The 12,032-nt window shown below is 35.0% G+C and overlaps 1 protein-coding gene across 1 annotated transcript; it reads right to left on the bottom strand.

The window, feature by feature from the left end:
* Positions 1 to 7,319: 7,319 nt before the first annotated feature.
* Pepck1 (Phosphoenolpyruvate carboxykinase 1) lies at positions 7,320 to 11,825 on the bottom strand. Its single transcript, XM_017629054.1, has 2 exons — positions 11,585 to 11,825; positions 7,320 to 9,363 (listed from the first exon to the last, which is right to left on the bottom strand). Exons 1-2 carry the CDS (start codon positions 11,614 to 11,616, stop codon positions 7,455 to 7,457), a joined length of 1,941 nt encoding a protein of 646 aa, XP_017484543.1. The 5' UTR covers positions 11,617 to 11,825; the 3' UTR covers positions 7,320 to 7,454.
* Positions 11,826 to 12,032: the final 207 nt, after the last annotated feature.

The following is a 12,032-nucleotide window of genomic DNA, read 5'->3' as shown; positions in this document are numbered from 1 at the left end:
GGAGTTTTTTTAAGCTTAATCTAATTTGTGATCTGAGGGGACTTTTTTTAAAAAGTTCTTTAAGAAACTATTTTTATTCATAAAAAACTTCATTTTAGGAGGTATTTTCAAATCGGTATGGCTCGCTTAAATCTTAATATTTTTCCGAAATATTTTGGTGGACGTCTTAAAATATAATAAATTTTGTAATCCCGGTGGAAAAACCGCAATTTTTTTGGTGATGCAGTCTAATGTACATATATTTAAATTTTAATAAAAATACGGCAAATAGCGAAATCAGCTAAAAACGGCTAACTTTTTTTTGCAAAGCGGCTAACAAATCGGCTGCCGGCTTAATCGAATTTTCTCCGGCTGTTTGCTATCGCAACCCTCTAAATCTAGTCGGAAAAGGACTAAAATGGCAACACTGGTTACGATCAAACTGTAAACTTTTTCCTCAACCGCCCATTAGTGCCCCACTAAAGTCGATATCATTTTATAGCCTCTTTGGGGCTATTTCTGTTTCCGAATAAAACATGGGAGTGTCTGTTCGCACTTTGCCAGTGTAGCAGTGTCCGAAGTCTTCGGTTCCACCAGTGTCATAAGTGTCTCCAGTGTCGCCAAGGTCACCAGTGCCATCAGAGTCACCAGTGTTGCCAGTGTCGCCAGTGTCACAAGTTGACACAGGATTGCTACCTGCTTTCTCCAAAAGCGTACATGTATGTACTTATGTACACAATCAGCGCGTGGCAAAGCCTCGCGCATACCAAGCCGGCTACTGCGTACTAAATCAAAATTTTGTTTGAAAATTTTACTTCATAAATCTCTTTAAACCTATTTTATTTTACGAATGACGCCATAAGAGTTTTGGGTGGCAGTAAGAACCCAAAAATACTTTTAATTGTTACGTCGACAGCTACTCTTTACAATGGAAAGTAGCTGCCACTTCGGTTGACACTAAACAATAAATAACAAAGGTATACAATACAAACTAAGCTATTACATAAAACGTTCAATATATTTATTTAAGGGTAAGCTAAATATACGTATTTCTCTCGACACAAGACTTGGTAACTATAACCAAGAAGTTATGTAACAATAACCAAATCATGAGTTGAGAGAAACTTATTTAGTTGACGTAACTAAACACTTTTATAAGTTCAGAGAACAGAGCAAGACAACATTTTTTTAAATGAATTACATCACACAAGTTTTTATTTTTAAATTTATTTCAGTTTCATTACCTTAAGACTTAGTAGTTATGTATTAAAATGTTATGGTATGCCCCTGGCAGGGCCAGGGGGGCCCGAGCCACACTCCCCTAGATTACATTTTTTTTCCATATATTTAAAAATTTTACCAGGATATGCTATCTCGATAATTTATAGTTCAATTGTTTATTACTTTGTGTTTACGTTTGTGTCTTCTAAGGGTACATCGAAAGTTTGTATGGGAGAACAAATTTGAGATTATTGATAAAACTATAGACCGGTTTAGTGAACAGCCAAGACGTTTACTTCTTAAGTAATTACAGCTTAAAACGATGTATATATTTTTAGTTTATCTTACAAAATTGCAGAGGTATATAACATAGTATACCAGAGGTTCCTAAACTTAGTTTTCTCGTAGACCCTTTTCAAAACTTTACTGGTTTCGGTGGAACATCTGATGCTCATTTCTAACGTATTCTCAAAAATCTCATCAAAAAATGTGAAGATTAAATCTAACGATGTAAATTTGCATCGCGAGTGAGTTCCAAAACTAAATTCGGAGTGGCAAATATAAAAATAAAATATTTTCTTGTGCTCTATTTATTAAAATAATGTGATTACATACTTGCAAGTTTTAAAAAACAGAGCTCGTAAAGCCATGAGAAAACTATCTCGCTTTGAGGAGTTATATTTTTTAAGAGCAATAAATAAACTCCTCATATATTCGGTTCACTCGTGAATTTGCATGTGATGTATTTGTCAAATAGTTTATTTGTGTTGATGGCATCATTTTTATTTTTATCGCTCTGAGTTTTAAAGTGATGCGAAAAATATTCGTCACCCGCATTTTTAAAACACAAAACTTGAAACAACAAAGTTGCAAAGCTTTTTACGCCAAACTTTAAATTCAGAAACTGACAAAAAGCAAAAGACCGAATCTAGATAAATCGATGATAAACAAACAAGCAAGCAAGAAGCTCAAGAAGTGTTCCACCGCCTCATCCTCTTCAAAGTAGGATGGGCAAATGGAGTTGTCATTTACGCGTATCACAGTCAGGTGTTTGTGCCACGTGAAGTGACCAGTCAGCATTCCCGTCTTCTCAGTGAGAGGAAAAAACTAGAGAGACATTCTGAGATTGAAGGCACATGAGTTTTGCCCACCTGCATCCACTCGATGGCTCCCAGTCATTGCTGAGCGAAGTATCCACCCAGTTTCTGATGGTGGCTTCGATGACCGAAGTGAGGAGTGCTATAACTGGTTGCGGATAGGGGTCTAAGCCAACTGTGGCCAAATGGTCAGATGTCTCATTTCCAGGCACTCCTGAGTTGCCCGGCATCCAGACTAAAGCAAGATCGTTATATTTACCAACATAATTTAGTCGAGACTTGCATTGCCGAACTATTTAGTTTAAAAGTACTTAGATAAAGGGCTGGCCAATACCTTAACTGCAGCTTGGGCTTCCCCTTCACCTATTTTCCACCACATAGTCTATGGCTTTGGGGATTGCAAATACTCAGACTGGAAGACCGAAGCATATTCCCCTAAAGTAAAAGTGAAGCTTATCCCTATTAACTTCGAAAAAATACTCCAGATCCTGACCCTGTAGTATACGGAAAATTTATTTATTTTTATTTTTTATTTACAATAACGTCTTGTCCGTCTATTTGGTATACAAGTATGTAGAGCTATGAATTTAGAAAATACATTAGGTTTTAGTTGAGATATTTGCCTTTGACCACTATGTTCTGTAAATTTCCCAGTACTGCAAAGCTTTTGGCAATCACTTGGGAGTGGCCGGAAGTGATTTGTTTGCTTACGTATCCCCTGGGTAGCGACCAAACCGTACCCAATGAAAAAATCATGCCTCGGATGATACCCCCTTCTTTTGATTGACTATGATTTGAGGGTATGCACCTGGAGTATCCGGACCCTTAAAAGGGATGATGCCTCTGCCCGTTTGGTTGATGTCCTCGGTAAAATAAATACTGACATCACCGCCAGGCAAGGTAAGCGTGGCCGATTTGTCTCATTGTCCGATTTGGTTCATATTCGAAACATAAATATATTGGTAAAGGTAGGGACAATATCTTCTATTGCACAAAAAGTGGCGCTGGAGTCGAGTTATTGGTAAAAATCGTCAACTGATGTCAGTCGGAGACACCAAGGATCAAAGTTACATTACCACCGTTAAATTAATCACCAGAACGATTGCGGTCCTTGCTTTCCGGCGACTAAACAGAATAAACATAATTCTTGATAAATGCCTACAAATAAAATGGTAACACTTCTAAGGTATATTGTATTGTGTAGTCCCTACGCGCGGAAGAAGTGAAACTTACTTTCAGAAATGCCAGAAAGAAAGAATACATATTATACGTACCCATGTACATATTTTCTAGCATACAAAAAACATATTTATTTAAAATTTTTAATATTTTTTTTGTTATAACCAACTGCAAAGTGTAATTATTATTTGTGTTTGAGAAAACATACATATCTACCAGAGTTGTGAAAAATGCATTAATTATTTAATGCATTAATGGTATTTAAAGCAATAATGTTAATGTAAAAAATTAATGCATTAATTTATGAAATTTAATGCAAATGAATATTTCAATGCATTAATTCTGAAAAATGTAATGCTAATGAAATTTTTTTTCCATTAAATTATCCAAGCTAATGCTAATGACCAAATTTTAATGCACTAAAATGTTTAATACTTTTGCTCGTTTGCATTATTAAAAACCATTAATTTTTTTTTCTTGTAAAATATAAATAACCGCTTTTGGAAGGACTTGGAATAATTAGATACTAATAGTTTTTTCAGCTTCATTATATTATGTGTATTTGTAGAAAATTCTTCTAAACATTGTTAGATGTTTTATGAAAATGAAAGCCAATGTGCATGCAACGCAGGGTGCTTTTGTAGATTATTATGTTGATTGTTGATGCATACCGATTACATATATTAAGTATGAGCCAAAAACGGACAGATAGCCAGTTTAGCAGCGCATGTACACGACTGTGGACCTACTCTGATCTAAATCAATCAATAAACCGTTTTTTAGTTCCATTTGACAATGTGATTTTACCTATTTAACGACAAATGCCATTGAACTTGACATAGTGAAAACTAGCCTTAACGTCCGTCATTATCTTTTTTGACCTTAAAATTCTACCCTCAATGTCAGCAAAGATTTTTTACTTCAAAATAAAATTAGTTAATGGGTTTTTAATGCTTGTTATAATTTTAATGCAATAAATTATTGCAATAGCATTCATTTAAACATTTAAATGTTAATACAAAAAAAATCATTAGCATTATTTCTTCGAAATTAATGCATTGAAATTGTCATTTACATTAAATATCAAAAATTAATGCATTAATCCTTTTCATTTACATTAAAATGTTATGCATTAAAAAATTTAATAAATTTTTCACAACTCTGATATCTACAATGTCCACTAGTAGATTGTGGCACCTAAAGTAAGATATGAAATGTTTTATTTAAATATTATTAATATTTTTGGAAGAACCCGCTTCAATGGTAGCCGCTCCTTTGGTTTTTCGATCATTTTCACCAATAACCATTTCTAGAGGAAATTTTTCTTTAAAAAATTTTGTCAGTTCATCAGATTCGGCCAGCAAAAAGTTGACGTTGAAATCTTCTGCGAAAATTACAGTTCGATCATAACAGCCTACTTATCTTCATCTTCATCTTCATCTTCATCTTCATCTTCATCTTAATCTTCATATTCATCTTCATCTTCATCTTCATCTTTATTCAAAACCATTTCTTTTTTAATATATTATATTTATTTATTTTAATAAATAATTTGAATTTGATTTTCATATATATGGCAACGCGTTATAAAACTAAAATCATATTACACATCTACAGGTTAAGCCCTTTCATTTGACACCTTATTTTTGAAAATCCAACGAACGATACAGATTTTATGACTCGGTGTTAAATATTTAACGCAAACATCTGCGGCAGAGAAATTTTGAATTCGATTTTCTAACATGTGGCAACTCCTTTCATGGAACTAAAGCTACGATGCATACCCGAAGGACGAGGCCTTTCACGTGACACCTCATTTTTGAAAATCGAACGAACGATGCAGATTTTATGGCTTGGTGTTAAATATTTAACGCAACCCTAAACCCTAAAAATATGACAACTAAACCGATGTATTAACACTACTGGAAATATGAAAATTTCGAATTCCGTCCAATCCTTGAAATAGACTGAAAAAAAAACCAAACAATAAACTGTATTTAGATTTTTGGTTGCTTTTCGAGCATATTTGGAAGCATATCTACTAATGTTTTAATGTTTATCTAAGCGCTTAAATTTGCTTTTTTCCTGCTTATTTTCTTTGGTCCTGCGCATCACACATCACTTTAACTGAAACACCACTTTGTAGTTTTGCTAGAATACTGGTTAACCAAAGAAATGCAAAAAGTTTAAATTTTATGTGAGCGACATGCATAAACAAAGAAAGTTGTAGGTATTGAGGTCAAATTGTTTTATAGTTGCACTTATAAAGGTATATATAATAGAGTCCGACCGATTCCAAATTTTTTTCAGGTACCGATGCCGATGCCGATTAATCGGCTTATGGGGAAAGAATCGGCCGATGCCGATGCCGATTCCATAAAAAATTACAAATAAATGTATTAATTCATAAAATCAGTACATTTCACGGAGTTAAAAAATAAAATAAAAGAAATAATTTAATTAATTGGCTTGTTATACAACATTACATACACATGTATGTACATACATACATATGTATGTGTAAAAATATATGTACATATATCACATTTATGTACATTACATAAAACACCTTTTTATATGGTGCTAAGCAAAAAATATTTAGGAACATAAAATTTCATTTCGTTTTGTTCTAAAATACACTCTTTTGCACTCAATGCAGAAGAACTTATATGCTAGGTACGTATGTATGTACATACATATAGTGGTCCACAAAATAAAAGAATTGCGATATTTTGACCGATTTTGTCTTTTCTATTTAATGTTTATTATTTATTTTTATAAAAGTCTAGCTGGTATACAACAAACACCATATAAATTCAGATTTCAAACTTTGTACAAAAACTTGAAAAATTCAGCTTATTTTCACCATAATTTCAAACTTTTTAATCAGAATATTGGTATGCAGTTTTGTAGACCATTTCATTATAGTATAATGAAGTGCAAGTTTCAAGCTGCTATAAAATCCCGTTAATTTTTGGCAATTTTTTTTGCTGGCAGTGTTCTCCATAAAAATAATTTTTGTGAGCTGTCTGCAAATGTTTTTTAAAGTTGGCTGTCGCTTCACCTGAACATTTGAAAAGAAATTCCAAAGAATCGGCAAAGAATCGGCGAAAAAAGGCCGATGCCGATGCCGATGGCGATGCTCAATTTTGTGCCGTTACTAGCCGATGCCGATGCCGATGCCGATTAATCGGTCGGACTCTAATATATAATGTTTTGTTTTAGAGAGTTGCATTAATCAAGGAGTTGCACGTATTGAGGGTTGCGGTTACGGTGTACGTGTATAGTTTTCATCGGATAAACAAAAATAAAGGCTCAAACTATAAAAAACGCGTTTTTATACCTTAAGTCCAGATTGTGAGGGGGTATTCAAAATTCTAAGTATGCATATTTTTTGTGCATCATTAGATCTATAACTTTAGCAGTCACACAGATTGTCCCGACGAAATACTTGACGGTGGGGAACGGTACATGACCGTAGGAGGTTTAGTTTTGGTTAAAGTCTCACACTGACGGGGTTAGGCTTTCGATGGTTACTCCTCGTAAAAAAACATGCGCAGTAAAAAGTTAATTATTTAAATCGATGAATAGTTTTATATCAACTTTTTTGAACTTCTATTTATGTGTTTGTGTACAACATATTGGTTACAATAATTTTAAGCTATAATAACAATTTGTTTAGTATAATTATTGGTTTTGAAAAAAAAAAATGTATAGGGCGCCCCCCTAAATTTCGTTCTGGCTACGCCCATGATGGTATGTACATATAACTAATTCCTAAGCATATCTAAATTCGAAATTTTTTTATAAATGGCCCTGCTTGTACAAAATGATACATATAAATAAATATATACATACATACTTATGTATATACATAAATATATATATTTTTTATAATTTCTTCTCTTTTCCTATTTTTACTCTTCAACATTTCACATATACTTAAAATAAATTATAAATTATTAATAAAATGCCACCTCAACTTTTTAAGATACGCTCCTGCAGCTCATCTAGCTCATTGTATATTTCCAAGGGCAGGTCTGATCCTATTTGGGTTCCAAAGTAGTTACGTATTTGTGAAACCTCCTCTAACCAAAATTGTTTTGGCAAAGAGAACAATTCTTCATAATCGACTTGTTGCATACCATCCAAATTGAGGTCACCCTTGGCCGGTATTCTACCAATGGCAGTATCAGTGTAACATCGCTCCCCACTGCAACTGCGCAAGACCCATTCTAAAACACGCGAATTTTCCCCATAGCCAGGCCAAAGTAACTTTCCATTGGAACTTTTTCGGAACCAATTCACATGGAAAATCTTAGGCACTTTTCCCTGGTTTTCTATACTTAACCAATGTTGCACATAGTGCCCAAAGTTATACCCAAAGAACGGACGCATGGCAAAGGGATCGTGCATTATTATTTTACCCTTATGCTCAGCTGCAGCAGTTGATTCGCTGCGCATAGCAGCTCCAACAAACACGCCATGAGTCCAACTGCGAGATTCGTATATTAAGGGCACGCCAGCAGGACGGCGACCTCCAAACAGAATTGCACTAATTGGAACACCTTGTGGATCTTCCCAATGTGAATCAATAATAGGGCATTGGCCAGCTGGAGTACAAAAGCGAGAATTGGGATGAGCGGCCGGTTTGCCTGATTCTTTGGTCCAGGGTCTACCAAGCCAATCGGTTATTTGTACACCGGGTGCAAGACTGCTCTCCATGCCTTCCCAGTAAACACCGCCGTCTGAAGTGTAGGCCACATTTGTAAAAATAGTGTTTTTGAATATTGTTGCCATGGCGATAGGGTTCGTTTCCTCTGAAGTTCCGGGAGCAACGCCAAAGAAACCATTTTCTGGGTTAATAGCACGTAAAACACCTTCATTATCGAATTTCATCCAGGCGATATCGTCACCAACACATTCTACCTTGTAACCAGGAAGCGAGGGATTTAACATAGCCAAGTTAGTTTTGCCGCAAGCGGAGGGAAATGCAGCGGTAATGTATTTCTTCTCGCCATTGGGTTTTGTAATGCCCAAAATCAGCATATGTTCTGCTAACCAACCTTCGCGTTTAGCGATGGTGCTTCCAATTCGCAGTGCAAAGCATTTCTTTCCAAGTAGGGAATTTCCTCCATATCCAGAACCGTAAGAGACTATTAAATTTTCAGAAGGTTTATGCAAAATGATTGTCCGCTCTGGATCACAAGGCCACGAAGGATTTTCCACAACACCACTAGAAGGTGTACCTACTGAGTGTAAAGCCCGCACGAATTCCTCCTGTTTTCGTATTTGCTCTAGAACGGATGTACCCACACGAGCCATTATGCGCATAGAAGCAACAACATAGGCTGAGTCGGTGATTTCAATTCCAATCTTAGAAAATGATGAGGCCAAAGGACCCATGCTGAAGGGGACCACATACATTGTACGGCCTTTCATGCATCCTGGAAAACGCTCTTGAATAGCCCGATCAAAGTCAGAAGGCGAAATCCAATTACCCAGTGTTCCCTGTACACCTTCCTTCGGCGTAGGGATGGTTTCCTCTCGTTGTTCAGTACATATAAGAGTACGCGATTCTACCCGAGCAACATCTGCGGGGTTGGTGCGGGCTAGCCAGCAATTTTCGTACTTGGGAAGAGGAAAAATGGTTCCTTCGTCTAGCATTTTCCTCAATAGCATTTTATTTTCCATTTCTGAACCATCGCAAATATGCACTTCGTCAGGTTGGCAAAGCGCTACAGATTCTTCTATGAAGGACTTGACTGATGGTGCCAGACTGGAGACATTGCCGTAAGAAACATTTGTGCCACGAATATGGCTATACAATCCACAACTAGTCTGCGGGTTCTTATTTCGTTGCAGTGTCGTGCAGTTGCCAAATGGCCTAAAATGAAAAACAAAACGAAAATTATCTGTGAGTTACAAAACCACTTCCCATTCGAATTGATGAAACCTATTTACGTATTTACGTACATATGTACATATCGTTGCTAAAATACATATAGAAATGCACTAACTGATGTTTTTCATTAATTACAGGAGAAGCAAAAAAAAAACAAACCTCCAACACATATGTACTATGTAACGTTCTCTTCTTTTTGTTAAGTGTAATAAGATCGTTGGTTTTGAAGTTAAGACTATAGGCACTCTAGACCTACTGGTCGCAGTGCTTACCCTACTCATCTATCATCTACGACTCTAGGCGGCCGCTGTGGGGTAGTGGCTAGAAATGCGTACTACCAATCCACAGGATCTTACCCCAGAGTGTTTCGGGTGTAAGAATTTGTTGTGACGTCGAGAGCTGAAGACTTGATCTAGCTGCTAGTCTCTTAAAATTTCCTCCAATCCGTCGCAGATTTCCCATGTGAACTTGCAACAAAGTTAAATTCCTTTACTTTACGTGATTTTCGTGATTTCAGAGCTCTTATAATGTCAACTATAGATAACATTTTTATGTAAAAAAAAATAAAAAAAATGCTATAAGTTACACATTAATGTAAAAAATTTATAATTAAAGCCAATAATAAGACGGAAGAAATAAAAATAATAAAACGCTTCCAAGATACAGCACTTTAAAGAGAGGTATGTATGACGTTTTCTTAAAATTTAAGTCCCGTGTAAATAGGCAACCCTACGTCATATCGGCAAAATATGCTACACGTATATTCAAGTCACCTAGAACTTCAATCTCTTCGACTTTCATCTAAATCCTTAGAGCTCGCGCATAGAGGTTGCCACGGTGACATGAAATGCCTCGTAACAAAAAACAAAAGAAAAGAAAACAGACAAAAAATCTACTTCCAAAATGCATTTAGATAGGTCCATGTGAGAAAACCTTTTCCTCCAGTGGCGAAAAATGCCATGTTCGATATAATCCAGAGGATAAAGCTATTCAAAAATTTGACTTTGCATTCTTACTTTCTAAATATACAGATGTCGTTATGATTTTTTAAACAACAAAGAATGGCCCCTTTCTTGTATACTTAGCTAATAGATATTGTGTTTTTTATTATAACAATCTTCCAGAAAACGAGCTACATCTAAACTTTTTTATAAAGAGTCAGAATGAATCAGGAACTGTTAGTTTTTACAGCATTTGTAGGTGAGTGTACTAGTTGCACATAGTTTTTTTTTTTATTGTTTTTGTGTTCATTTACTCAACTGAATATATGAGTAGCCCACTTATAATTTTTGGTGAGTAACGTACCAGTATTTNCTCCAGTGGCGAAAAATGCCATGTTCGATATAATCCAGAGGATAAAGCTATTCAAAAACTTGACTTTGCATTCTTACTTTCTAAATATACAGATGCCGTTATGATTTTTTAAACAACATAAAAGAGGGGCCATTCTTGTATACTTAGCTAATAGATATTGTGTTTTTTATTGTAACAATCTTCCAGAAAACGAGCTACATCTAAACTTTTTATAAAGAGTCAGAATGAATCAGGAACTGTTAGTTTTTACAGCATTTGTAGGTGAGTGTACTAGTTGCACATAGTTTTTTTTAATTGTTTTTGTGTTCATTTACTCAACTGAATATATGAGTAGCCCACTTACAATTTTTGGTGAGTAACGTACCAGTATTTAAAGTAGTTTCATTTCCTCTAATAACACAGTGCAAAATCTTTCTATATTCTCAAAAAATCGTTTCAAATAAGTCTTATGTTATAATGTTATTAGGCTCTTATTTATCCAAATTTTCAGGTAATAAAAAAAGATTAAATTTCGATGTTACTTGTTGTCGTAGTAGATTTTTTAAATTTATGGCTTACTATTACAAAATCACATAACGCTGTTTGCAAGTGGACTACTCTTATAACATAAATTGCAGAATTTAACATCTACGTGCATATGTATGATCGACAATATTTATTAAAATATCCTATTGAAATACATATGTATGTACGTATATGCAAGCGCTTCAAGTGTTGCAGTAAATCTCAGAACTTCAAATTCATTGTTTTCCTTTTTTCACTCATCATTCCTTTGAATGCAACAGTCAATACTGTTCGCCTGGGAAATCTATGCAAACAAAATGCACGTGACACAAAATGAAAATGTGCATATTGTACATTCTGTTAATTGTACGAATTTTATACTTACGTTTCTTTTGGTTGTTCAATTATATCAGGCATTTTTCAAAACTTGCCGATTTTCTACTTTTGTAACTGTTAATTTTTTATTAAAATAAATCACAATTTTTTGAGTTAAGGTTTTTTATTTTCATATGTTTCTCCAAAGTTTTTTGTCAAAATTTAATTTGCTTCTTAGACCACTGACTTTCTGTTCACTTGATCTTTCCATTTACTCTGGGCACGAGCAACTGACGCTTTTCAGCTAGGCGCTACACGCTTTTATACCCGACAAACAGCGAGACTAGGCCAAAAGAACTTGTTATCTATGTATTAGGAATGTTAATTTTTTCGCTTTTTATGATCCCGGGATTTTCGGGATGTCATTATCACAATCCCGGGATTAGTTCCGGGATTTAGAAATCCATTAATTTTCAACAACGTAAATCGAACAAATTGCTTCTATATTGTTTGAGAAG

Source organism: Rhagoletis zephyria, unplaced genomic scaffold (genome assembly GCF_001687245.7).
Source record: "Rhagoletis zephyria isolate East Lansing unplaced genomic scaffold, Rhagoletis_zephyria_1.1 Rzeph_scaffold_06459, whole genome shotgun sequence".
Taxonomy (NCBI): Eukaryota; Metazoa; Arthropoda; class Insecta; order Diptera; family Tephritidae; genus Rhagoletis; species Rhagoletis zephyria.
The sequence above is the reverse complement of the archived record's forward strand: the minus strand, read 5'-3'. Positions and strand labels throughout refer to the sequence as shown.

Coding starts and splice junctions, on each gene's coding strand:
- Pepck1 (XM_017629054.1), bottom strand. CDS start 11,616: ATGCCTGATATAATTGAACAACCAAAAGAAAC. Junction 9,364..11,584: donor ATTGAACAACCAAAAGAAAC/GTAAGTATAAAA, acceptor TTTTCATTTTAG/GCCATTTGGCAACTGCACGA.